The sequence below is a fragment of the Poecilia formosa genome, unplaced genomic scaffold (genome assembly GCF_000485575.1).
Source record: "Poecilia formosa unplaced genomic scaffold, Poecilia_formosa-5.1.2 Scaffold36, whole genome shotgun sequence".
Classification (NCBI taxonomy): Eukaryota; Metazoa; Chordata; class Actinopteri; order Cyprinodontiformes; family Poeciliidae; genus Poecilia; species Poecilia formosa.
This window is the reverse complement of record NW_006799975.1, coordinates 2906441-2934103: the sequence shown is the minus strand read 5'-3', so window position 1 is coordinate 2934103 and position 27663 is coordinate 2906441. Positions and strand designations below refer to the sequence as shown.

The 27663-nt window shown below is 39.0% G+C and overlaps 1 protein-coding gene across 4 annotated transcripts in view; it reads right to left on the bottom strand.

Moving 5' to 3' along the window:
- The window catches only part of spire1b (spire-type actin nucleation factor 1b), a 37462-nt gene extending 9875 nt beyond the window's left edge, over nt 1-27587 (bottom strand). Inside the window, exons 1-9 of one of the 4 annotated variants that reach the window (XM_016670656.1) lie at nt 26986-27587; nt 21178-21206; nt 13000-13236; nt 10577-10702; nt 4373-4447; nt 4067-4231; nt 3563-3649; nt 2883-3012; nt 921-962 (exon numbers count right to left, since the gene is read on the bottom strand). In XM_016670656.1, the coding sequence (XP_016526142.1) occupies nt 921-962; nt 2883-3012; nt 3563-3649; nt 4067-4231; nt 4373-4447; nt 10577-10702; nt 13000-13236; nt 21178-21206; nt 26986-27355 (1261 nt within the window). In that variant the 5' untranslated portion in view covers nt 27356-27587. The remainder of the gene's footprint in view (nt 1-920; nt 963-2882; nt 3013-3562; nt 3650-4066; nt 4232-4372; nt 4448-10576; nt 10703-12999; nt 13237-21177; nt 21207-26985) is intronic. The other 3 variants (XM_007550509.2, XM_016670657.1, XM_007550510.2) reach the window with 3 other exon arrangements.
- Nucleotides 27588-27663: the final 76 nt, after the last annotated feature.

The following is a 27663-nucleotide window of genomic DNA, read 5'->3' as shown; positions in this document are numbered from 1 at the left end:
TGACAATAAAAAAATCCTTTAATCCTTGAATCATTTAAAATAAAATGGTACTGCTGGTGAGATTAGCCAAAGATCTTGATACATCCTTACTTTAGTCAAAGACATTAACTGCAGTTCATCTTTTTAATCTTTTTCCCTTTTGTCATCCATATCTACATCTTAGATAGGTGCAAAAAAAAAAAAAAAAATCTAGCCTGCCAGCTAGCTAGCAAGGGTATACTAGCATGTAGTTAGCGGTAACCTCATCCGCCTCAAGTCACAGAACGCAATCAAAATGTCTATGCGTGACTCAAACTTTTGCTTGACATAAAAAAAAACACTATATGGAAGATATGACTAAATAGTTCTGCCGCATCACAAATTAAAGCCATGTGATTAATGTTTTTAAAGTCAACTTGCTTGTAAATTTCAAGGCATTTAAGGGCAAGCCTCAAACTAAATGACGTGCATAAATATAATTATCCCTCTTCTTTGTGTTTTGTATTCTGTAATCTTAGTTTGTGAGTGATGTCTTGTGCCCTTTAGTTGCTAAGCTACACACAGTTTCCACCAGCTACTCTGTAACTTGGTTTTCATAATATTTTTCTCTAATACAAGAAAACCTTTTAAAATCAAGTCACAGAGCCCCATATAGTGTCATTAAAATTTGTTTCAGTGTATTTGATTTGCTGCCTGCAGTGTTTGTTCCCATAAGGATCCTCTTGCTGATGAGTGTCCCATTTAGCAACAGCTAACCACCACACAGAAGCATGACATGGACTGTGTATGCAGTCAGTACTGAGTATGTGTGTGTGTGTGTGTGTGTGTGCGTGTGTGTGTGCATGTCTCTGCATGTGTGAGCTGATAAAGCAGATGAATAGCCACAGCATGGTGGAGAAAATGAGATAAAAAGCCAGGTAAGCAGCAAAGGGAAACGTTACCTGACGCATCAAAACTGAAAGACATGCTAAGAGGCCGAATTACTGCAACGAGAAAAGGTCACGGCGCGGGGAGGTTACTGCATGTTAAAGCAGGACTTAACACACACAGGAGAAAGCAATCGGCTTCTTGTTGGCTAATAATGCTGGCAAATATTAATAGGAATATTAACAGCTTTCACATCAAAAAAGGTATTTTCTCTTTTGTGATGGACTTTGACTGACAGATTCCTGGTAGCTGTGTCCGCCTGTGAGAGCCAGCAACGCTTACCCTCTGCCCAAGTGTTAATCACTTTTTTTTTTTTTTAAAGCTTTGATCCACCAATTTTGCTTGCAGCGATTGCCACAAAATGTTGCACAACAAAGTAATAAGTTGTAGGTATAATCAATCTGCTTCATTACTTTATTTTTTTAATGATTCTTTTTAACCACAGTTCAAAAGCAATGTATGATTTTCATTGGTTAATTTTTAGAACATTGTTATTCACTGCCATCAAAGCTGCATCTGTGATAGAAACAAACCTATCTCGCTAGCTAGCAAGGGGATGTTAGTAGCTAGTTAGCAGTAGCCTCAAGTGATTTCAGTGACCATTTCGGGCTCTTTGGTTATACTAACAATTTTGACCACAGATCTAAAGGGGCATAACATCTGACCTGAATGTCATCTGCTCAGCCTTCCTGTTATCTGCTGAACTCTGTCTAAATTGGGCTTTAGTAGCCTCCTCTGAATTCGTTCTTAAACTCATTGGTAGTAATTTAGGCTAACTATAAGTCTTCTTTTCTCACCAAAACTGTTGCTAGCACTAAGTTGTGATACGCTCACTTATTTGTAAAAGGACAAATTTCTTTGGTTGTCGAACTAAATTAGGTTGAAAATTGCGTGACCGAATCATCAGACAATGTCTGGATCATTTCTTTATTTTTACATTCTTCAGAAGCAAAATTCCTGTGTTGTTATTTATTATTATTTACAAATAATGCAACAGTTTCTAAGACTGATTTTTGAATGTAAAATTTTAATATTCTTCATGCTTTTGCTAAATTAAAGGTATAAGCCTTATTGAAAGAAAGGCTAGCTGGTCTCATTAAGCAGCAGACCAGAAAAAAATGTTAAGGTGTAAATTATTTATCTTATGGAACAATAAGGAAGGCTTGATGCAGCACTGTTTTTTCCCAGTATGTTGCTACACATAAGAGCAGACACAGTAACTATGAATTTGTCTTTATGATTAAAACAAAGACACTCAGCATTATTTCCTGTCCCACCTTCATCCTATGGCAAACTGTTTAAATCTGCAGTATGTAACTTTTATTTAAAAAACATTTTTATATATATTTGTTGAAACTGTCTCTATTACGTGACAGTATATTATGAGACAGATAATCTGTGAAAAAAAATTTAGCTCCTCTTTGTGAATGCTAAAGTTAGTTAGCATGGCCACAGATGACGGCAGATAATGGTGAGTTGTTTCTCTGCCATTAGCACATGTAGCAGTGCATTCACAAGGTTGATAGACAGCGTCAAGCCCCTCCTCCTAGCTCTGATTGGTCTGCATTTCTTCAGGCGGCAGTGGCAGCACATGAAGCAGGTGGAAGAGATCAGTCTTTTCAGATTATCTGTCTCATACTACACTGTCACAACATGGTGACATTTTTAACAAATATGTAAAAAACCATAAATTTTTTAATAAAAGTTACATATTGCAGCTTTAATGCAGAGAACATTAATAGGCATCAGCAACCACACAGACATAAAAGGTTAGGAAGCAGTGGCTACAACAGCAAAGAGCAGAGAGAAATATTAGTGATATAGAGCACAAAATGAACTGAAATAGCTTCAAGCAATAAGGCTGAAGCGCACTGCATGTGATCAGCTTAAACATTTTAATGTGAACTATATTTATATGGTGTGGAGTGTGCCTGTTTGTGCTGCATCATTAATAAATGCATGACGGGTCTCCTTACCCAGCCGTCCTCTGCGGATCTCGTCGGGTGAAACCGGGCGAAGTTTCCTCTCAGCCTTGATCTCCTCCAGGATGCGCTCATGAAGGGTCGGAGGAGGCTGAGCCTGAGGCTTCAGCTTACGAGCTGACACCTGGGACAGGGTAAGATACATAGAGTGGAATGGGGAAAAAAAATAAAATTAAACACTGACATGAAGGGCGTATGGCCTCCAGGCAGAGGAGCTGCCTCTCCAGCTTCATGAATTAAATGATCTTGACAACAGCGTCTGCTGGTCTTGCTGTCAGATTTTTATCAGCAGAAGGAAGACCGTAGCTTTTCACTGACTACAAATATCAGTATCAGTCTGTGTTTGTTGCGTACAAATGAAATCTGTTCTATTCAAATTATAGATTGTTTTGTTTTTTTTGTAGTGAGAGATTACGCTGTGGCAGAAAAAGATGAATTTGTCTTAAAGCTTTTTACACCTCTTTACCAGGGTTGTCAATAAATGCGCCTGGTAAGTTATAATCAAATCCTCTCAGTATGGGACATCTGTGGCTGTGGGCCAAGAAGCCACTTGTGCTGGACGGAGCTGTTCCACATGAACGCTCACTGTTTCCTACAGATAAAGACCAATCTGTGCTTCCTCACAAGGATTCTTCTGTTTTGTGCTGAAGTCTGAAGCACTTCCTTTTACTCACAGGATTAAGTGGCGGTCTGGACCTGATGAACTCCAGGATGACTTCATGAGCGCTTTTCTTTAGCCTCGGTGGGATGTCTCCATTAACCTGACGGAACAAAGCAGACCCACACGCTAACCAAACCCATCGTGTCATAAAGAAACTTATTTATAGGCAAAAAAACAAAAAAGAAGAACCAGGAAAAGGCCCCCATTGGTTGCACCAAGGCTGAATGTTTTGCTGATTCTCAAAGAAATGAACCAATAAGGATGCATCCACACCAACCCTGTTAACTCCGCTTTAATCAAACTTGTTTGAACTCTGGCGGACCAGAGTTCAGTTTTTGGTGTGTGTCAGAGTTTGATTACAGATTCAACACAAACTGAACCAAACCTTCTAGGCAAATTAATTATAGTTTGATTAAAGCGGACTAAACAGGGCTGGTGTGAATGCACCACAAGAGGCATGTCTGCAGGGCTACTCTCCGGGATTGTTAAAGTCTCTGTTGAGTACTTCAGGACTAACCATGACTTTGCGCAGCTTGTAGCGTTTGGACCTGATGTCGTCCATGAGCATCTCATACGGAGTGAGCTGGTACTCGATCGGCAGAGGGTTGTACTGACGCTCCTGCACCTTCTTCAGCTTCACTCCTTCACGCAGGCCCCTCATCACCTGAACCCAGAATCGAGCCTGGCAAAGAGAGCAAACATTTGTTCCATTAGTTTCTGTCCAGCACGTCAGGCTGCGTAAATGTCATATTTTTGGATGCAGAGCCATAATTTAGAATGATAAGAATAATATAAATCTGAGGTATGAAGTGTGGTTTCCCACCCAGTCGGCGTTCTGCAGCTCGTTGAGGTCTCGGACCGGCTCCTCTGAGGTCTCCTCCTCCATCTTTCGGAGGTTCTGTTTTAAAGACGAGAAAGGATCAGTGCGATCACAGTTCTGAATCCACTCAGGACAGGCTAGTCTTTACCCCTCGGGAGACACGTATTCTGATTCCTGTTAATAAAAGAAAGCTAAGGGGAGCTTTGATAAATGCAAAGCTCATCAAGAACGCTGTCTTCATATATTTAATATTTTTATACTAAAGAATTCAAGAAAAAGTGCCTTTAATTTGAGAACATTTGTTGAATGGGAAAAAATAACACATTACAAAATTATTGGTGGCACAAAATAAATGTATTTTCTACAATTCAGTTTCTAGAAACATCTGAAAAGCAATCTATGACTTTCTGTTTCCATGACGTGACGTGAAAGTCCATTTCATTTGGCCACTTGGTTGAACAGGGATTTTTATTTATTTTGTAAACACTCAAAGTAAGCAGGAAATAAACCAGGTAAAAATAAATAAATAAATAAAAACCCCAAAGCTCATTGTTGGAGATCTGGAGCAAACAGTGGCACCTTGGGGTCACCGGGTCTCCACAGCAACCATGAGACGCTATCTAAATCACAATAAGAATAAACATTTCTATCCCTTCATTACAAAAACAAAAACAAAAAAAAAAAACATGAAGTTTGCTAAACTACTGGGAATTTATATGGTAAGGAATGGAGAAGTATCTATGAAGTTGTGCACCTGTTTCTCTTCCAATTTTAGAAATAGCAATAGTTCTAAAGCTAGATTTTAGTTTTAGAAGTAAAAAAAAAATTGTGACACAGAAATATTTGTTCAGTCGAATAATGATCCAAAAAATATGGCCGAACCAAAGCAGAACTGGTTAACTAGAGAAACACGGGGCCACAAGAGAGGAGCCAAGACTAAGTATCACAGAAGAAGACTCAGTGATGTTCCACTGGTAAAACAGAGGAAGGATATTTTTCTTCAAATGTTGTTGAATTGATTCTATGCACTTAAATTAAAGGTTAAAAGCATGTTATGTAGTTTGCACAGATACATCAAAAATACACTTCAATTGTAATTAGAATTTTACCCTTTCATGTAATTAGTGTTTGACTTGGATGAACGAAGTTCTCACGTGACTTCCAGCAGAAATGATCCAACCAGTCAGACTGAGAGGTGTGTGTATTTTCAAGCTGCCGTAGCCTGAAATGGTTTCTGCCAAGCATCAATCCCTCCCATCTGGATGAGTCCTGACATCCAAAGCTGCCTGTTCAGTTCACTGCTGATCTCAATGTGAGGATGCTATTTATGGCAACGTTTCCTCTGTTTGTACTGTTTTAATGCAGCTTCTTTTATTACAGCTTAGTGTGTGCTTTATAATTCTCTAGTGTTTCCTTTCTTGTGATGTCTTAAATAATAGAGCAACAAATTACTCGTTTTATGATTTTTTGTTCCAGTTTTCATGGCTTATGAGGACACAAAGCTATCAAAAACCCAGTTTAGTAATTGAGCTGTTTCCATTAAATAAGAAATTACAAATCATATCAGCAACGGATGTAAACAGTCATGAGTTGTATCCATAATTCAGCCGTGCTGCGTTTTGGGGAAACTGTAGTTGGTGAAGAGTTATGGATTCAACACATTCGAATGACACACAAGTTTTTAAGAACTGTGTGATGCTGTGAGAGCGCTGGTGGAGCCAGCTGTACAATGTCCAAAAAACAAAACATCACTCTATTACTACTTCCTGCTGTCTTTGTTGTTTTTGCCGGATGTTGTTCACACAATTCGTGTGATGTGAGAAAAAGTGCTGCCATTGCAGTTTTGTGAAATACATTTATTTAAATACTGCAGAAATTCCACCTCATATGGTGCAAAAAACTTTTCATCAAAAAACACGAGTTCTACCACAAGCATCCCTTTGAGGACATTTATGATGTTGATTTGGTCCAAAATGAAAATGAGTTTGACACCCCTGTATTAAAGTTAGATATTAACTACTTTTAATCTGTTAACCTAACCTGATATATGCCGGACTATTCCTTTAACAATGTAACTTTGGGACGTTTAACAGACAGACTAAAGTAACACAGGAGTGTTGTGCTCAGGAGGAAACAGTCCTGAATGCACAATCGAATGATGAAAGAAAATAATTCTAAATTGCTGGTCATATGTCAGCACTATTTGTGACACATTTTTGTTGTTTGTTTTTTTTTTTTTTATAACAAATTTACCTCCATGTTGGAAAACTTTACTTCTTCTGAACTTCTTTTAGTTTTTTTTCTCTTTCTTAACCTTCATGTTGAATTTGGAAAATGTGGACTGGCTGTTTAATGAGTCAGGTTTCTGGATACTTGCTCTAAAACACCTTTGAAATCATTAGTAAAGATCAGTGTGCTTTAAAATCCGCTTGTGAAAATACCAAATAGTGCTAGTAAGTGTTCACCAGAGAGATAAAAGAGCAGAGTAAGTTGCGGTGACATCCAGCTGCCTCCGTGTTTCCAGACAGTCAACAGTTCAGTTGGCTCACCTCCGTCTTCCTGACACTTATGTGAACTTGCGCGGCGGGCAGCCATTACAGTGTTGTAAAATACTGTCGACCTGACAGTGGTTCTGTGGGAAACACGGAGATGATCTGCATTCCTCGCTGCCTGCTCCGTTTCCAGCAGGAGAGGTCACTGTTTGTGTGCGCGTTCATGTGCGAAAGAGAGAAAATGAGGCCGAAAAACGTGGGAGAGGATTCTAAAACAGCGGGGCGGACATCCAAAGCGTTGCCTCCGGTTAATATTTGTGGAGAGGAATTGTTCTGGTCACATAACAACGCAGTAGTGGTCGATAAGGAAGTCACAAGGGGCTGCTCAGATGACTGCAGAGTAAAAAGCAGAAAACAAGGCCAGGAAGCAGACCAGGAAACAGCCAACTCCATCGGCTGATCATAAAATGTCCAAGCATCAAATCAAAACACACCTATAATTATATCTATTCAAGAAGGAACCAAAACAGAGACCAGCTTCATTTCTTCAGACCTGAACAGAGAAAATGCAGTCACTAAAAGGCAGTAGTTTGCATACTCGGTATGAAGATATGAACTTTTCTCAGTTTGTAATCTTTTCCACAATTTATCTACAACGACGAAGAAACAAAAGACGACCAGATAGCCAACGTCTCAGTGCTGGCAATCATGCTTGTGTACGTGCTGCTCACATCCCTCCCTGTTTGGCGCATACCGTCCTTCAAGCTCAAGAGTGCCTGTGTGTTGCTAATGATGGAAAAATAACCAAACGTTACAGGAAAACTAACAATTTCTCGCATTCTCGGCAGACTCATCTGTGGGGGTGGGGCTGTGGACAGAAAGGTGGCGGGGCCTGTCAAATTTTCAGTCTAAAACCATGGTTTAGTCAGAACTCCCTACTGCAGCTCTACCAGAGCTCTGTGAGACACTTGAAGCTTGAGATAGTGTTTTATAATCTAAACCTTCTTTAAGCATCCAGAAAACTGCAAACAGCTGAAACGTTGAGATCCTTTAAATCCAGATTCAAAACCCATTTGTTTAGAGCTGCCTTTGATCAGTAGTGAGTGAAGCAATGATCAACATATCTGATGTGCACTTTATTGATTATTTTTTAAGGCATTTGAGAAAATGCCATAATTTCATAATTGATGTCTGTATGAGGTTTTTATGATGTAAAAACTTTTGAATTGCTGAAATGTGCTATATGAATAAACTTGGCTTGACATAAACTTCTCCCTGACTTTCTCTTGAAGCTGTTTGTGTCGTTCGTCTTCACAATGTTTGCTCTCCAATAAACCTCTAAGTCCTTCAGAGAACAGCCAAACCTCAGTTACTGACTGTAGGCAGCTGGCTGCACTAGATATATCTTGGGGTTTCACAGTAAAGATAGGGCAACCTTTTTAGATTTTTATTTGTAAAAACAAATTGAAAACTACATGTCATCCGCATCGTAATTATGCACTACTTTATGTCGGTCTATCACATGAAATCCCAATAAAATGCATTTATGTCTGTGTCTGCAATGTGGCGTAAAATAGAGCAGCATGTTCTTATTTTAAAACGCCGCAAAGAAAATTAACGCCTGCGATTTATGTGGCGCGGTAAACACAGCAAAGGTGATTACTTCCGCATACAATTACTGCAGTCTCCGATTTCCCTTCCTCTAAAGCTTCTTTCTCAGCGAGTTATGCAACCGTCCAAATCTCCTTCGCTCACACAGATGCATTACAAGCACTTAAAGGGCAGCGGCACATGGCAGGAAGGAACCCTCAGGTGGAAGCAGCTCATGGGCCGATATTTCACCGCACACTCCAAATAGCTCCTGAGGATAAACAAAAGTCTAAGATGACTCTATTTGGGTTGGAGAGTGGCAAGGTATGAGGCCTGGTGAAGAAATAAAACCACTAAAACCTGCCAGAGTGGTTAAAAACAGGCAGAATGTGAATTTGAGGGGAAAGAGGAACGTGTCGATAAGGTTTCTGTAATGAAAGAACCCCATTGTTAAAGCGGTGATTGTTTGGGAAGACTTCATTGAGCAGAAAGTGTCTGCATGTGACTGTGTAGCTCCGCTGTTACTCACAGATCAGTGTGCATAATAAGAAACGACCTGCACAGACTATTCAATGTGGAACGGCAATGTTCTGTGGTTTGTAGGCTAACTGCAAAATTACAAACAGCAAAGGACAACAGCAGCCGCAGCGTGTGATTGTTTTAATCACAACCAACTGAATCAGGCAGGAAAACTTGACCTTTTGCTGGGATGACAGTCGGCATGTTGCCACTTGATGTTATCTACATCTGACGTGTGGAAAACGCGCGTTGCCGTAGCTTTTTATGTGGCCTTCTAGACTCAATAGGGCTACATAAACAGAACCTTCAATACAAGAGTTGTGTGCTGAAGTAGTATTTTATCAATCAAATCGAAGCAGTTTTTATCTGCATACCTCCAAATCACATCAATCAATCCCTCCGGTACTTTGCGATTCTGGCAAAATTTACGCAAAATCCCAAATTTTTTGCGCTAATGTATAATTGAGTTTATTGTAAATTTTCTGTTAAAAAAAAGTCAAAACATTGGGTAAGAGTGACTGTTAAACTCCCACCTCTAGTTGGCAGTATTCCTTACTTCTTCTACCCTGCTGCCTTATTACTTGATGTCTCTGTGATCGATATGACGGGTAGCAAAAAGTGACATTACCGTCACACATGAGCATAAATATTGTAAAATTTCTTGCAAATATTTCAAAAATTGGTTTACAAATAAAAGATTCTGAGTGCAAAAAAAAAGCGAAATACTGGAGGAACTCATAAGCATGAAAAGATTTTCAATATTGTTTAGCTTTAAGAAGTACTTATTGAATGTAGACATATCTATTAATATTTTAACAGTTTGTCAATGAGTATCAATGCATTCTGAGAGCATTCGTGATCGTGATATGGACCAAATTGAAACTGAGTTTGACATTCCAGATTTAGAATGTTCAATTTGACTTTTTAGAGAGAGTAAGACTTTCTTTTTCTTTTTTTACTGTTCAAAGTTTAAAAATCATCTAATTTTTACTTCCAAAACAACAAAACCTACAGCTGCCTAAAACAGTAGTAACACTCTTATGATATTAGCATTCCTAAAGATATTTAAAGTGTATTCCTGCATGTTTTTAATGATGAATAATACATAAAATAAACAGAAAGGACATAAACAGCAAGTTAAAGCTGTGACTGTTATGTCATGAATAATCTCGGATGAGCTCTCATGTCTGCGTTCCATTCATTTCTTTCCCTCCAGTCATAGATTTTTGTCTCCATCAGCTGACTGACTGTTTTAGCTCTGACAAGAAGAAGACTCGGCACCCATTTCACTCTGCCTGGGATGGAAGGAGTTAGGAAGAAGGAAGATTTCCTTGACTGTGCCTGTAAAATACGACTACAAATCCTGCAGAAAGTGCAAAAAAAAAAAGAAATTTTGGATAGGAAAATATAGCCAGATGTTGAGGTTTATTGTTTGGTTAGAGGATAAATAAAGTTAAAATATCAAGTTTTATTAGAGTTTGAAATGATGCGCCAATCATTTTCTACTTTTTATCACCGCTGTAACGTTCGAACGTATCAGAGTTCTTTAACTGCAGCTGATCTTGCAGAACTTCACAACCTCACAGCTGTGGCGATGAAGCCTCACCTCTTTGGCACTCTTGATCTTCTCCAGAAAGGTGCGCAGCTCCCTGGTTTCTGTGTACAGAGCTCGGCACACTGCCTGGTAGTGACTCGGAGCGTCCGACACGCTGGGAAGATGGGCTGTGCACAGCTGGAAATATAGGGGGGGTACTTTAAGTGTACAAGTTGGAAAGTCATGCAGGACAAGTATGATAATTTCAGAACTTTATGACATAAATGGTACAAAAAAACTAGTGGTGTTCAGGATCGGTTAACTCAGGTTTCTAATTAACAAATCAGTGCATTTGCTTTGCTTCAACCCAAAATTTCCTGACTTTTCTCTCCCTCTTCCAGCATCAACATAATACTTTCCATAAATATCAACATATCACAGTTACTAAACGCTGCACACATCAGGTTAAAAGTCCTGAATGTCATTATGGTAGCAGAATGTGAACACATGGCAACTGAAATGTCATAGCCTAATAAAAATGTTCAATGTTGCGTTTTGCAATGTTTACTTGCTATTGCGATATTTAGCACATGGCATAGAGTTGCAACAAATTTTAGCAATCGATTATACAATAGATTAATCTGACGATCAATCAGATAGAAATATTGACACATCCTGCAGATTTTTTATTTAACCACTTCAGTGGTTTACATACAATACTGGAAATACATTTTAAAATGCAAAGCACAAATAATTAAATTTGTCTCTTCAAAAAAAAACAACAACCTTATATTGTTAACATAAGGATGCATCTGCAGCAGAAAGTATTTCTAACTTCAACGTGTGAAAAGCTCAGGCCTTTCTGCCTGACTTAGCATCAACATAGTGTAGAATTAATCCATTGATTATTTTTTGGAATAAAAATTGGATAGCAAAAGGTGCTTAATAGGAGATTAACTTTTTTACAGAAGACTGTGCCACTTGAGGAGTTCTGAGTTGAACATATTTCTGTACATATTTCTGTTTTATCTTGGAAACAAAATGTATATATTTTGTACAATTCTTCCTTAATTACTGCTCCCATTGTTTTGTTCTATCAAATTGTCTTTTTTGAGTCTTTATACTTCAGTTAATGATCGATTATTAAATTATTTTAGGATTATTTCAATCATCAATTCATCACGATTAATCCGATTAATCGTTTCAGCCCTGCAACTGCCCAGTTATATATTGTCAGCACTTATAGTTAGTATAAGCATAATTACTTTACTTATTTTTGCTTACTAATTGGATAGACCTAAGCCAAAAATAACTTCTGAAAAAGATGGAAGGCTATCTTGAAGCTGGAATGTCCTTAAAGTAATTCATTAGAAATTCAGATATATATATATATATTTTTTTTACGATAATCTTTTTGTTGCGAAGCTCAGATTAGGCCAAGGTTGAGGTTTTGGACAAATGGTCTCACTTTTGAAAAACTAAAAACAAAATCCCTAAAAGCAAATGATAAAAATAACAACCTCTCTTCTACATACTTTATGGTGAGAATATATTGAAGAAAATACTGAATTTGGTTCCATTTTTCATCCGTAAAAAGTAAAGGTTAATAACTGCTAATAGTGACACCTACACAGTAGGACAAAGGAATACTGCGAGGGGAGAGATATCAAAACATCTGAGCCAACGTTTTGAACTGACAGCTGGTCAGCCTCTGGGCCGGCCAGCATGTCAGACACTGTTGATGTATTTGTGGCTTTGTAAGTTCGACCGGCTATTTATCCAAAACAGCGTGAGGCCATGTAAGGAAAGAGACGACGACTCACTGCTCTGACGGTCACCACGGATAAGGGACACAATGGAGGAAGAACATGGCCGCCTGTGGTTCTAATATCTGTGTTTACAGTGTTACACTTTTCCCTCAGTTATTCCTCAACAGTTTCCTTTTCGCAAATGAAATTGGTGAGAAAAATGATTCTCAAAAACTCTCATCAGGCTTTGAACTTCAAAGATTCAACAGAAAACGCATCCTGAGCAGAAGAATCAGAACTGTCTACATAAGTACCTACCATGTTTTCAGGATTAAAACCTACCATTAACATATAAAACTTCTGAAAAAATGTTAAAGATGTGCTTGAGAGAATACCGAAAATAAACATTTATTTACACTTGATATGTTCTCTGACCACTTTACTTAAGATCAATGGCCTCAGCTACATATTCTAGTGACAGCAAGGAAGGTGACTACAGTCAACTGGATGAAGCCCAGCCCACCATATATATATCACTGGATATGAAAGTTAAACATGTTAATACAATGGAACGACTAAGTGCTAAACTAGAACTGAAAGCTGATAAAAAGAGTTTGAAATGTCAACTCAACAGTGTTATAAAGTATTTGCTTAAAATAGTAAATAACAGCTACCAAAGCTTTTGCAATGTCCTCCACAAATGAAACCGGTGTATCTGAAACAATTTGGATTCGTTTTGCTGCTGACCTTCAGGATATCTCTGTAACTGTTAACGCCGCAGATGCTGCCACGGCTGTCGTCCGTTTCGTCCTCTTCCTCTGTGGCCTCGTAGCCTTCGTCCAGGCAGGCCTCCTTCTCAGCCTCGGCTGAGTTGGTCATGAGGTCGATGAGCTGCTCCAGCGGAGGACTGAGTTCCCTCTCCTCGTTTTCCTTCAGACCGAAGTCCAGAGCCTTGTAGATCATGATGCCCAGAGATTCAATGACCTGCAGGGGAAGAACACAGCAACACCGCAGGAAAGTGTCAAATATTCATCTCCTGGTTTTAATTGCAGAGTGGATATTTCATGTTTTCCCCAGGTTCGTTCCGGGTTCTCTGTCTCACAGATCAAAACCGTGACTCTTAGGTTCCTGGGCGCACGTTTCACCCATAGGATGCATGTCTCAATCCTCAGTCATTCATATTTGTGTTTTGGTCACTTTCTTGTCATTATGTTTCAATCCTTCTAATATTACTCAGCAGGTTTTCTCATGTTCTGTTTAGCTTTTGTTTTATAGGCCTTGCTTTGTTCATCCCTCTGTATTTAAAATTGTTTTCTGCTCTTTGTGCTTTTTAACGTTCTCTTTAGTGTTAATCTATTCCCCTTGATCTGTTACTTTTTTAAGTCATAGATTTGCCTTGTTTAGAGATGACAACCTTATATTTGAAAATATTTATAAAAAAATAATTTAAATATTTAAAAATTACATATTAAAATGTAAACAATGATGACAGATCTCAGGCAGCACGGCAGAGCGGAAACACAGAGGCTCAGCACCGGTAGCAACTGAATTCAACAAAGACTGACACAACGAGCTAATGCCGACACAGGACTTAACAGTTCAACTGTGCCGACAGACGAACAATCATTAGACAAGGACCCGACAAGAGACAAAGACAACAGGTGGACTTAAATAGCAGGGAGGGTAATCAGGGAATGAGACACACCTGGGAAGCAATCAACAGGGAAGACAGGACAGGAACTGGACTAAACACAGAAAACCTCAAAAATAACTACACAGAAAACACATATCACAACAGCTTTGGTGTAATCTCCTTAATATTTCACCAAATAAAAAAATAAAATAACCTGGAGTGCCATTATAACTAATTTGCATAGTTTTTTTTTCTCTGTTACAGATAATAAATGATCCGATTCAAAATCTAGGATAACCTGTTCTCTAAAAAACCATAAAACATAGTAAAACACCAATACTATTGCTCAGTTTGGAAGTACATTTGTACGCTAGATTCATTTTAGCAGTCTGTCTTGGTGGAATTGAAGAGTCATGGTGGATAAAGCAAGTACTGCCAGAGAAGACAAAGGACAAGAGTGAGAAATCACAGATGGGACTATTTTGTTACCCTAAGTGCTCAGAAATAACTGGGAAGGGAAGGGACAACATATAAAGCACTAATGGAAACAAATGGCAGCGTGAGAAACAGTGTGCTGCAGTGACAGAGTAAAATATTAAAGAGCTTTTATGTTGTGAATACCACAGGAGGCAGTTTTTAATAAAGTGGTGAATAATGGCTTGAAAACGAGCTGATTTATCGGTGAGGCCAAAACCAAAGGTGAGACATCAAGGGAAGGAACGATCATAACAAGCACTGGTGTGAGTGTTTGTGTGAGTGAGAGTGTGTGTATGTGGATGTAAAGGTCAAAGGCAAAGCGAGGGGGGAGGAGTCATGTGAGCTCTTTTTTTCCAATCACTACATCCTACCTGGGTTTCCTCAGGGGGGAACCAACACAAAGATGACAGCATAATAGATTTGGCAACTTGTGCTGCCCTGCCCACAGCAGTGAATGGTGCTTAGTGATGGGCAACTAGATTTTCAGACTCCTGTCTCTTATCTGTTCTTTTCCTCAGCCGCTCCAAATCCTTTTTGATGGTTCTGAGACTCAAGTTCGAACCACACTGCAAAGGATGTAAGGGCAAGTCCTCGTGACTGCAAACATTCAACCCTGAAATTCTCCCCCGACTGGTTCCCAGGCTCGCAAGCGACCAAGCGGAATGATGGGATGGAAAGGAGGAAGGGGTGAAGGAAAAAAAAAGACAACAAGAATGAAAAGGGGGGAAAAAATTGGGATGTTAACCAAAGGGGATTTGGCATGGCTGCAGATTAGCAGCAGCAGCAACGCCCATTATGTCAAGGAAGAACCAGATCAAGCAGCTTGGGTTTAAGACGTCTTTCTATCAGATATGGTTTTTGGTTTCGGGACTATTCCAAAACTCATCTTTATCCCAAAGTTCTCTAAAAAGACTATACAACAGATTTTGTTCTGACTAAAACAACATGGAAAAGTTGCCACCATCTTGCTACTACACTCTTCTAGTGCGTTTCATATCAGCCACTGTTGGCAGCGTGTGCTCGGTTCCCCAAACTGGTGGAAATGGGCGTTGGCTCTCAAGAAAGCACCAAAGTTCGAAGGCATATGGACCGAACCAGTTCAAGAAGGAGAGTTCTTTTGGTGGAAAACACCTTCTGGATATGCAATCGGGAGTTCATGGACTTCTACCCTCACAGCCAAGAAGACACAAACTATCTCAGCTACGACGAGCTGATTCAGTGTCAAAGACATATTTCCAGGGAGACACCGAAACAAAGTTTTGGATTGTTAATCATTCAGACTGAGACACAGACACTTCTCTACTTAGCTGCTTACACCCTAACTTTAGCTTTAGCTAACTTTAGCTAATTATGGCAATAGATACAAACGCCTGCAACAAACATACTGACATCTCCACCATGGACACATATATAAATATTGTCACTATAATTTTAGTAACTGGTAGGTTTTGTATAGAAGGAAGCTGTTCTGCTTAGTTTTGTAATAAACCTATTAAAGTATTTGATCAAATAGACACAGCCACTAAGATTTGATCGTAAGGTTTTGAGGAAGTTTCTGGCTTATTTCTGGCTGCATATTTGATTACATCTCTTGGTGGAACTAGTACAACTTTCACTTGGTCAGAACCATTATACAACCCTAAAGTTACACTGCTTTATCTAGTCCAAAACCAGGATTTTTTTTATTGGCTTTGCCATTGTCTAATTGTGTCCAACTATCAACCATCTTCAAGTCCAACATGAACAGGAAACCAGCAGTGTCATCATAATGAGATCAGCCAACACTGAATCTGAACAAACAGACAGTCAAGGTTCAAAACCAACACCTTCGAGCTTGACTGAAATTTGCAGAGGTGAACAAACTAGCCACATTGAAGAAAAGGTTTAGAAATTCCACACCAACTTTAAATCTGTACATTAAATTCTAGCTTTTTTCTTATTTATTTGAGATGTTTGCTGTGCCCATAGAAAAAAAATTAAGAACGCCTGGACATACATTTTTCACATATTTTACATAACAATATGAAAAAGTATTGTTCTCTAACAACTATGGTTACTGTATTATAATATTTAAATCATCACTAATTCATAGAACCCTGAGAGAAAAGTATGTCAGCGCAATAATCTTAGAATAATAACATGTCATGTGCAAACATAAGTCACTTCCACTCAGGCAGAAACAAATGCTCTCTCATATAATTCCTCCTGACTCCTGACTCTGCTGCCATGACCCACTGTCATATGAGTGAGTCACGTCTGCTCTGTTTCTTTTTACCACACCTACACCATGAGCTCCTAAATATTCTAAATAAATATCCTCCACTACTTCAGTTTGCCTTTTTATCTTCATTGTCCGGCCTGAAAAAGTATTCATGCTCCCTAAACTGTTTCACATCGTTTTCATCGTTCCACTGACGATGCCATAGCAACAGCACTTCACCTCTGCCTGGTTCATCTGGAGAACAAAAACAGTCACACACATTGCTGTTCATTGACTTCAGCTCTGCGTTCAACACCGTCATCCCCCAACATCTGGTGAACAAGCTGAGTTCAACAGGCATCAGCACGTCACTATGCAACTGATTACTGAACTTTTAACAAACAGACCGCAGACAGTCAGAGTTGGAAACAACTCCTCAGTGACCAGCATCATAAACACCGGGGTGCCACAAGGATGTGTGCTATCTCCCCTTCTGTTCACGCTGATGACCCATGACTGCAGTGCCAGATTTGAAACGAATCACATCATCAAATTCGCAGATGACACGACAGTGGTGGGCCTCATCAGAGACAATGATGACTCAGCGTACAGAGAGGAGGTACATCAACTCATCAACTGGTGTGAGAGAAACAATCTGCTGCTCAGTGTCAACAAAACAAAAGAAATAACTATGGACTTCAGGAAAGAAAAACCAACTCACATCCCACTCATCATCAATGGCAGTGCTGTGGAGTCTGTGAAAAGCACAAAGTTCCTTAGAGTGCACATCACAGATAACCTCACATGGACTACAAACACCACCTCCCTGGTCAAAAAGGCTCAGACACATCTCCACTTCCTGCGGAGGCTAAGAAGAGCCAACCTCCCCACATCTGCTCTCACAATCTTCTACAGGGGTGCCATCAAGAGCATCCTGACCAGTAGCCTCTCTGTGTGGCACAGCAACTGTCTAGCTACAGAAAAGAAGGGACTCCAGAGGGTTGTGAGGACCACAGAAAAGATCATCAGATCACCTCTACCAGCCATTCAGGACCTATACACTTCACACTGTTCCAAGAGAGCATTGAACATAATGAGAGACCTCACTCACCCAGCACACAAACTGTTCTCCCTACTACCATCAAGGAAGCACTACTGCAGCTTGCGGTGTTGCACAAGCAGACTGGGAAACAGCTTCTTTCCACAAGCCATTAGACTCATTAACACATTGTAGTAAACTAAATGAACATTTCAAGGACACCGAAGAACATTTCATAAACATTTCTTTCACACACCACTTGCACTTTACTCTGCACCTTGCATACAGCATCTGCATCACCTCACATTACCTGTATGTCCATTGATTGCATTTCTGCTGTTATGTGTGTGTGTGTGTGTGTGTGTGTATGTGTGTGTGTGTGTGTGTGTATTTTTGTGTGTATTATTGTCCATCAGTATGTTAGTCTTTTAATTGCTCTGTGTGTGTGATTGTGTATTTATTGTCCATCTACATATTCTTCTTATTGCCTTATTGTCTTCTTATTGCACAGTGTATTGCAGTGTGTGTTGGGGGGAAGGGGAGTGGGGGAATTACTGTCAGTGTCTTATTTATATGTTTATATGTTTAGTTTAACTGCACATTGGAGACTGGTAAAACACAATTTCAAACTTCTGTGTTAACCCTGTTACATAAATCTTTGACAATAAAGTACACTTGACTTGACACCTTACAATCACAAAATTCAATGGATTTTAAACAAAATCAAAACAAAAACATATGAGACCAAAACAAAAGCCTTTTGGTGAATATGCAGAACGCTGTGTAGAGGGTAACAAGAAAACATGACAAAGCAGCAAAAGGGCAACTTGATGTATGTCAGAATGGTCCAGTCAAAGTCAAATCTGTAGATGTTCAAAGACAGCTGATGTAAAACCCCCCAAAAATCTTGTACTAGTGGTAACTGCAGCAAAAGATTTTTCCACAAAGTATTGGCATAGAGGGGAGCTGAATACAATCAGAGCTATCTTTACTGTTTTACTTCTCTTATGATTCATTTAATAAAATATTTATTGTTTGCTCTACTTTGGAAAAAAAATAAGCATAGTTTATTCATTTGTTTTATTATTATTTTACTATTTCTAGTAATTGATTAATCTATTGTTTATTCTGATGACTAATCGAATAATCGGATAAAAAAACTAGCACATTGTGAAAATTCTTCTTTCATCCATTTTAGCAAGGCTGTAACTAACGATTATTTTAGGTGATTGATTAACCTATTGATTATTTTTGACGATTTATTGATTAATCAGATAAAAACAAATAGCACATGCTGCAGATATATTAATATCAGAAATACATTAAAAACACAACTTGAACCAGGTGAACCTTAAACAGCTGCTGTACTTTCAGCATGTTTTAGAGCCTGTAAACTCTAAAACTATGTTTATGTATTAGTGTTTTACGTCACTGCATTGTTGGTTTTGATGTGTTTTAATTTTGATTTTTATTTGTTTAATCTTGTGATTGTACAGCACTTTGGTCAGTGGTACTGTTTTAAAGTGCTATATAAATAAACTTGCCTTGCCTTGCCTTGCCTTGCCTTGCCTAAATTAGTCGATGGCTATTTCGATAAAATCCGATTAATCATTTCAGCCCTCTTACAAATGTCTGTGAAGTGACAACAGTGTCGGCAACATCTCCGCTAAAAACCGGAAACAATAACTATTAGATATTTCTGATTAAACGAAAAACCAATTAATAAAAATATGCAGTTTTTTTTTATTAATAAACAGAAGCTCTAGTGATTACCAGACAAAGGGCCTTATGTACCCCCACTGCATCCGTGAACCCGGCTCATATGCTACGGAGAAAAAAAAACACATCATCTGACATGCAGCATCACTTTGCATGTGTTCATGCTGTTTTAAGCCATGTGCAGATAATGTGTGTCAGCTCGGTCTAAACAGGTCTTCCTGTTCATCCAGCTTTGGGTGGATTCCATGCTCTCTGCCAGCCAAATGCCTTCAGCGCCGTCAAGCATCGAGCAACTCCGCCGACTTGCCAGCGTAGTTTTCGTCAGCCATTCTGCCACAAACGAGGCATTGTGAGAACTGATTTCTGGTGCAAAGCTGCTTAGTGGGGATTTGTCTATGCGGTTTCACATTCACTGCTTCTCCAGCGGGGTGGAAGCGTGTGCGCCCAAGTTATTTACCGGCTGCCCATCTGTTACGCAGCAGTTCTTTATCTAGATTCAACCGGAAGGTTTCTGTACACTGTCCACGCAGAACCAGGAAGAGACAATAAAAGTTATGAATTCGTCATATTCTCTGTTGACTGGATAGAGATGCAAGCGATTTTAAGGTGTTTTTGCCCGTTGTAATGCTGCTGCACAATGTTGACTCTAATTTTGATTTGACATTCTTAAAATGTCCATAAAAAAATGACCACCGCAAACACCAATAAATAATTTCAGAAGCAATTAGCACAGACTTTACCAGCACATTGGAAGTAAGACAGATTTATGACGCCTTTTAATTAGTTTAATTTTATTTCCCCCATTGCTCTTATTGAGCAGGAGGCCCTAGTGGGTGAGATTCCTAACCAGTTAATCAGAAATACCAGCTGGGGCTCTAATTACAAGGAAGAAATGTCCGTACCCCTTACCCTAATAACTTATGCCTCGTAAAAAAATAATAAATCAGCAGATAAGCCTGTGGTAAATAAAGCCACCATGTGCTATATTAAAAGTTTATTCAATTTAAACACTGGGGTTGTTTTTCCTATCACTTAGAGTTTGGCTTTTCTTGGTCAAGTTTTGGCTTGGATTTGAAAACATTTTGAAAGTTTAGATAATAAAAAAAAAAAGAAAAAGTAACAAGATTTAAATTAACTACACCTTTCTTTCTACTGCAACTATAATGACATACTGAGTCCATAACAAAGCTCAGTTTTTTTCACTATTGATAGCGAAAACTCAGTTTAATTCAAAGTAACTGACCAGGAAGGCAGAAGGTTAACTTATTTTGGATATTTTATTTAATGTTTTTGGAAAGAAGTTTAAATTTACCACAAATCTGCTGGTTTTAGAAAGTTTGCTTAGAAAAACCACTGTTTTAGATTAATTACATTTTGTCTAAAGAAAATGAATGAACTGTTATAAAATAACATTAATTTGTCTTTACTAGGCGTGTCAGTCAAGAAGGTATATTTTCCAGATATGTACTCTAAACTCTATATCAGCACTGGAGACTGGAGGGCAAATTTATAATAGTCTTATTTTAGTCTTTCAGTAGACATGAAAGTATTTATTACACAGATGCAGTGCAAACATTTCTCCTATTCCTAATGCAGCTGCTCCTGTTGCAAATGCACTTGCTACTTACAACTCTGCAGTGTCAATATAATGGAAACAACGCCATTAGTGGTTAATGCAGCCATTTAAAATATCTCTAAACAGCCACACATTTATCATTTCAACATCCCATTGTTCCTTTTACAGCCCATAGCAGATACTGCAAAACTTCAAAAACAAATACATTCACATAATACTGACCAAACTTCCATGAGGGTGTAGGAACATATTTACAGCAGGATAACAGAAAAGTTACTCACCTCAGTTGTTGTAGAAGGGCTGTTTTTACCTGCAGGGAAAACAAGAAAGCAGTGTAAGCTCAAACCCAAATACAAACTCACAGCAAGAAAGCCAACACTGGGTGGTCACTGAATTATTCATGAAAGCATATCTACAACAGCTTTAGGCAGATTCCACCATGTTTGAAACAATTATTTGCTAGTTTAGTATGAATAAATTAACTGTTGCAGAGCTAATGAGCACCAAAAGCCAAAAAAAGATAAGCTTCTTCAAACACATTGATATTAGCTTGTATTGCTAGCTAGCTAGCAGTTGGCCCAGCCACTGAGCATATTTATTTGCAAGTCCACTGCTTTTGTTTTTCCTTAACAGAAATGTCTTATAAAAGAATAGTGAACATTTTTGAACTCCCAATCTGGAAATAAATAATAAGTACAAGTCTTTACTTACACGGTGGTTCACATGACTTTAAAGTTGGAACTACTACCAGAAAATGACACCAAACCTAACATAAATGCTCCAAGTTTGAGTTTGCAAATCACTGTGCTCAATGAACTCTGGGCTAACTAGCTAGCTGGCAATAAAAGCTAGCAATGTATTCCGTTGCATTTTGTCATTTTAAAACATGGCAATGTGTTTTCTAAGAGTTACTGTTATATATTAAAGATGTATAAATAAAAATATCACAATTTTCCAGCAGATATCAAAACTTTACACATGCATGATGGCCATTTTCGATTTTGAGATTATGGATGAGGTCTATCTTAACTTGAATTTTCAGGACATTTCTATTCATTTTTCCAACTTATATTCCAACTTGGATGTTGGACTGGATTTTATTTCACTGTCATTTGTGAATGTTAGAGCCTCATTTTCAACAGTGAAGCTATAAAAGTTGAAAAATGTTATTTTAGAGAAAATCTCATCAACCTCAGTATTTCCACTAAATAAGAGGCAAAAAAAATAATAATTTGTTTGATAAAGGAAAAGCCTCTCAGACTCTAAGCCCGACAGCACCAATTTTTTTTTTTAATATTAGACAATTAATTTAATTTCACATAATTATCATGGTAGATAATGAAACAATACTTAATGTTTCATTAAGTATTGTTAAATACTTAATGAAACATATTTACCGTGTTTGATGTTTGTTGTAAATGACGTATACTCACAAAGAACGAGGTTATTAGTCCAAGTTTGTCGTTTATTGAACGTTCAGAAACTACAGCGGCTGTAATGAGCCACAGCAAAGGTAAACAAAGGTAAAATAACTGAACAGGTGATCAACTCTAAACCACTCGCACCTTTTTACTCTCTCTTTGTCTCTTAAGCATACCTGTTGCCGTGGCAACCGCCTGCGCTCCACAAGCCGACCAGAGATTACGTTAAAAACATAACATTCAGTCCGATATCAGGTTTTCAGGTTCTATATTTATTTTGTGATCATTAATAAGCGCTCCCTGAACACAGCGGTGGTTGATTAGTTCATTTTAAACTCCTGCTCTGCTAGTTATTTGGGAAAGGAAACCAAAACCAAAAAAATGCCCAAAAACCTGGTGAAAAAAAAAATAACGAAAATAAAAATGGTGGTAGGGCAATAAATTGAACAAGGTTTGGTGAATTTGGTGGTGGTGGTCCTTAAAAAAAGTCACAAACGTTTGAAAAAGAACCAAAAGAAGAACGTCCGGGCCCAACCCCCCGGCCGCCGTCAAGTTGGCAACCAAAGCCCAAAACAAACCAAAAACCTCCCCCGACCAACGAGTGCAACCCCGCCCCAAAAAAAGAAAAAAAAGTCAAAAAAAAAAAGAAAAGGGAAAAAAAGTAATAAACGAATAAAGTGGGGTTTAAGGTGGTCCTGGAAAAACTAATCAGTCACAGCTAATTAGTGGGTGAACTCAAGGCTGCACAGTGAATCCATTGATTCTTTACAGCAGTCAGCCACTCCCCTCTCTTGCAGGTACTGCGTACCCCCACTAAATCTTTTAGGGGTACGCAGTACCCTACTGCACCCCCTTACTTTCACCCCTGGTCATACCATTTCACAATTGCTTGCTTGTGGTACAAAATTTGAACTCAGGTCCCAGATAAAGAAAACTAATAAATAATAGAGTGTCTGTACTCCATATGTGTAAATAAATTTAAAAAAAGAAAAAGAAAAGAGAAAAGTGCCTATAAGTACTTCTGCTTATTGGCAGTTCAAGTAAATGAACCGCAAAATTTTTTTAATGTTGTTAATTCTAGTGCATTTTTCTATGCTTCTCATTAAACTCCTTCAGTCAAACCTCCCTGCTTGGTTCATGTCTTTGTGGAAACTGGACCTGCTTTATTTGTTCAAATTTCTTTCATTCTAATCGTTTCATCAGTTTGCGTTGCATGTGATCTGTGATGACAAAACTCTTTCCAAGAACCTTTGTGGGATGAATGTTCCTCCTTCAAAAGAAAGACATTTTAGCAACTTCTCCAGGCTACATCTTTTACTTCATGACCAAACAAGCAGCTGACAGATGTTCCTCCGAACAAATAACTCCTTTGTACGATAACAGACAGTAATGCATCACCACATTGTCAGTGACATCATCAGGACATCAACTTGAATCAGCAGAGTACAGGCCACACTGCTGTCAGGTGAAGATCTACGTATCTTTGTCTTTAGAAGAAAGTTTATAATATGTTTGCTAAATATTATTTGGATCGACATAACACAAAGTGCATGTGACCATGAAAACTATTTGGCCCCGTTCGGATTTCTTCAGTGTTTGCTTCTTGTCACAGTATAAATGTTTCACATCATCAGAAATTAATTATATAAACACAATTAAATACAAAAGGCCCAGTTTGAAAAAGTAAACCACAACTGAATCATGAAAAAACTGTTAGCAAAAATGACTGGCCACTCAGCAGCAGAGAAGACCTCAGGAAAGAGCATTTCCTCTCCAAAACGCTTGGTGCCAGCAGTGATATATGGTTAGCAATATATTTAGAAATATAGGCATATAGTTATTTCCTTCAAGGACATATGTTTTTTATTTTTTATCTCTAGTGAATTATTTGGAAAATACAGATGTCGTGCTCCGAAGTGGTTTTGGTACAAATGTTTGGTTTATCACATAGGGAAAGATTATTTTTGATCGCTTTCTTCCTTTAATAAGTGAAATTGTACTTTAAAGCAAACATCAGTATATTTCCTCAAATTATTTCTATTTGATATTAAAAAACAATTTAAAACCTAAAATATTTAAGGGGAACAAAACAAGAAGCAAAAGTAAAATAAGAGTGGTATAGGACTGGAAAGAGTTCTTCACAGCACTACAAGAAATTTTGGTCGACGTCCAGGTCTAAAATATGTTGTTTTGAATATAAACAAAGGTCAGCTTAGCAAATAAGAGATTTAAAACTCCTAACAGCACTCTGTATTGGTTTGTCTAATTATGTACACGACTGAGTCTGATTAGCCAAGCTCCTGTGTAGAGGAAGAACAGAACAGCACTACTGAAGACTATCAATAAGTGGCAATTAGAACAACTACTTGCGCAAGAAACTGAGATTTCACTGATACATGTGAAATGACAAAGTTTACAGATTTTTATGTGATGTTATTCCATCAATATTTAACTCTACTTATTAAGAGGAAGACTAGAATATCATGAAGGTGGCGTGGAATAAAGTATCTAAAAAGTGAACTAAGTCTGAAACACTGTAGACGTCGTTTCTCTCCGAGTTATTGATGCAACAATAAAAATAAAGAAACACCTGGCAACCATTGGAGAGCTCCTAAAGGAGTGAAAACCACTTCTGACCAAAAATAGATCAGAGGCCTGTTACATTTCCCCAAGAAATATATTGGACTATCGAGACGACACTGAAATCTTTTGGAAGGTGTGCATACCGCTACATCAGACTAAAGCAGCATTTTAGGAAATAAATATAATATCATCAGTCAAACATGGTGGTAATGTGAGACTGCTTTGCTTCTTCGAGACTTGTCATAATCGATGGAACCATTAATTCTGCAATAGCAGAAAATCCTAAAGGTGAACATCCAGCAGTAAGTTCCTGGTCAGCGGTCAGTTCCTGGTCAGCGGTCAAGTCAGTGGTCTCAAACTGCATTCCTCGAGGGCCGGTGTCCTACAACTTTCAGATGTCTCTCTGCTTCAGCACACCTGGGTTCAATATTAGCTCATTAGCAGAGCTCTGAAGAGCTTGACTGCATGCTAGCGAGGCAGTTTTGCATTTAATTCAATGGACAAGGGACAAATCTAAGAATTGCAAGCCTGGAGGACTGTGGTTTGAAACAATGATTTGGTACACACCAACAAATAAGAAAATGAATGCCTCAAAAACAACTAAATTAAGGTTTTTGGGAGGCCTATTCAAAGTGGTGTGGCATTTCAAACTCCCTAGTGTGAATATATTAAAACAATTATCCATAAATTAGTGGGTCATCATTCCTCCTTAGAGATGAAAGAGTCATTGCTAATGAAATGCTTGAGAGCAGGTGGTGCCACAGAGGGTGGCCGAAGCAGTCAGTAGGTTCAGAGGGCAATTACTTGTACAGGTTGGCCTGCATTGCTTGTTTTCCCTCAAATAAATTAAATTATCATTTTGAAACCGCTTTTTGTGTTTACTCAACTCATCTTTATCTAATACTAAAATGTGTATCTTGATGTGAAAACGTGACAAAGAAAAAAAAAACATTTAAAACCCCCCCAGAAGAAATCTGCAAGGGAGCAAATACTCCATATGTGACAAAAATAAATCTTACACAGGTGTCTATTTTGCATTATTATGCAACAGAGTAACACAACATTGCACTCCCCTCTTCAGTGGTCCCTTCCTCGCATCTAAAAATAGCCCATTCATTCTACTCATATAGACTTACAGGCCAACGCTAGCATCATCATCACAGCTGTGCCTTTCAGATTTGCTAAACCAAGTCGCTTACACAAGACATGAGGCGCATCCATTGAACCAAAGGCTACACAGTTAGCTCAGCTGTATGTATATACAGGTTCACAACACATCTCTTGGGCCTTTGGAAGCCATTAAGACTGATAGGCATCTACTTAGCATTCAGTCTAGTCTGCACCCTGGGAACACATAAAAAAAATGTCTTGCTTTAGTTTGACGAGAAAAAGCAAAGTGTTACTTTGAGGCACACCCAACATGTACTCACTGCGACTTATTTGCTTGAAAAACAGTTTTTACCTCAGAAATGTAACATTAATGCACTTGATCACCACGGAAGCATCATTCCGTGTGCCACCTCAGTCCGATCAGTTCAACTCTTAATCGCTTCCTCTAATCAGATGGAAGCATCATGATGATCAGCCTGATCTGATACGAGGTGGCAAAACATGCAAGGAGGCTCCTAATAATAACGAGGTGAAGCATGACGGGAGCACACACGTGGGGAGGATGAGGAGAAACAGGCTAGGTGGAAATCAGTGAAAACACACAAGAATGAGAGCAGCAAGGGTCCGAGATTCTTTTGTGTGTCAGACCTCAGAAGGAGCAGAGTAATGGAGCCTGATAGCCTCGTGGGTGTTGTTTTCATCCCCACATGCACAATGAGCCCAAACTGGGAGGGAAAAAGGGTTGAGAAACAATAAGAAGTAGTGTGAAATAGGCTTTGTGTGAGCCTATTAGCCCAACTTAGGCGTTTCCATATTGATATAGGCCTGCCTGCGCTGTGGTCCTCATGTTCATTTTAATAAACCTGTGATAATACAGGCGACAAGTAAGTGGATTGATTTCGGACAATCTTGAACAGCTGAGCCCTTCATGAATTTAAATTGGGCTGGGTTGTCATGAACAACCGCTTCTTTTACCTTCACAGCCGCGCTGGTCCATCCTCACCGAGCCGTCTTTCTGTATCCTAACATCCCCCGGTCCAGATATCCTCCGCGGAGCCGTCGCCGCCGAGGATGCTCCGGTGGCAGCAGCGCCAGCGGGGCTCCCTTTACCCCGGTGGGTCTTCGCCAGCGTCTGGCAGCACTGGTAACACACCGCCCATGCCTGCTCCTCATTGATGGGCTGGCTGTAGAGCCTCAGTATCTCTTCCAGAGACAGGTCCTCGGCATCCTCCGATGAATTCATCTCGTCATGGTGCTTCCGTTCAGCCCGGCGAGTCGCTGCTGCTGCTGCTGCCGCAGCATCCGTCAGCACTTCGTGGTCCCCGGCGAAGCGCCGCTCCGCCATCCTTTCATTCTCTCAGCGAAGGAGGCCCGAAGACGAGAGCAGGTCCAGGCCGACGTGACAGCGGCAGTGTGGGGGCATTTGTGCTTCCTTTCACAAGGCAGCAGCGCTGACTACTAATACAAGAAGAAGCACAGAGACTGTTTCCCCACCCGCTCCTAGGTTTTGCTGTCAGACGTCAGTAGGTGGCGTATATATGCCCGAGTGTGGGAGTCTTAAAAGCATTTGTCCTATTTACTTATGACCACGAGGGGGAGTGCTGCCCTTTATATTAAAAAAAAATAAAATAAAATAAAATGCATATCCTTTAT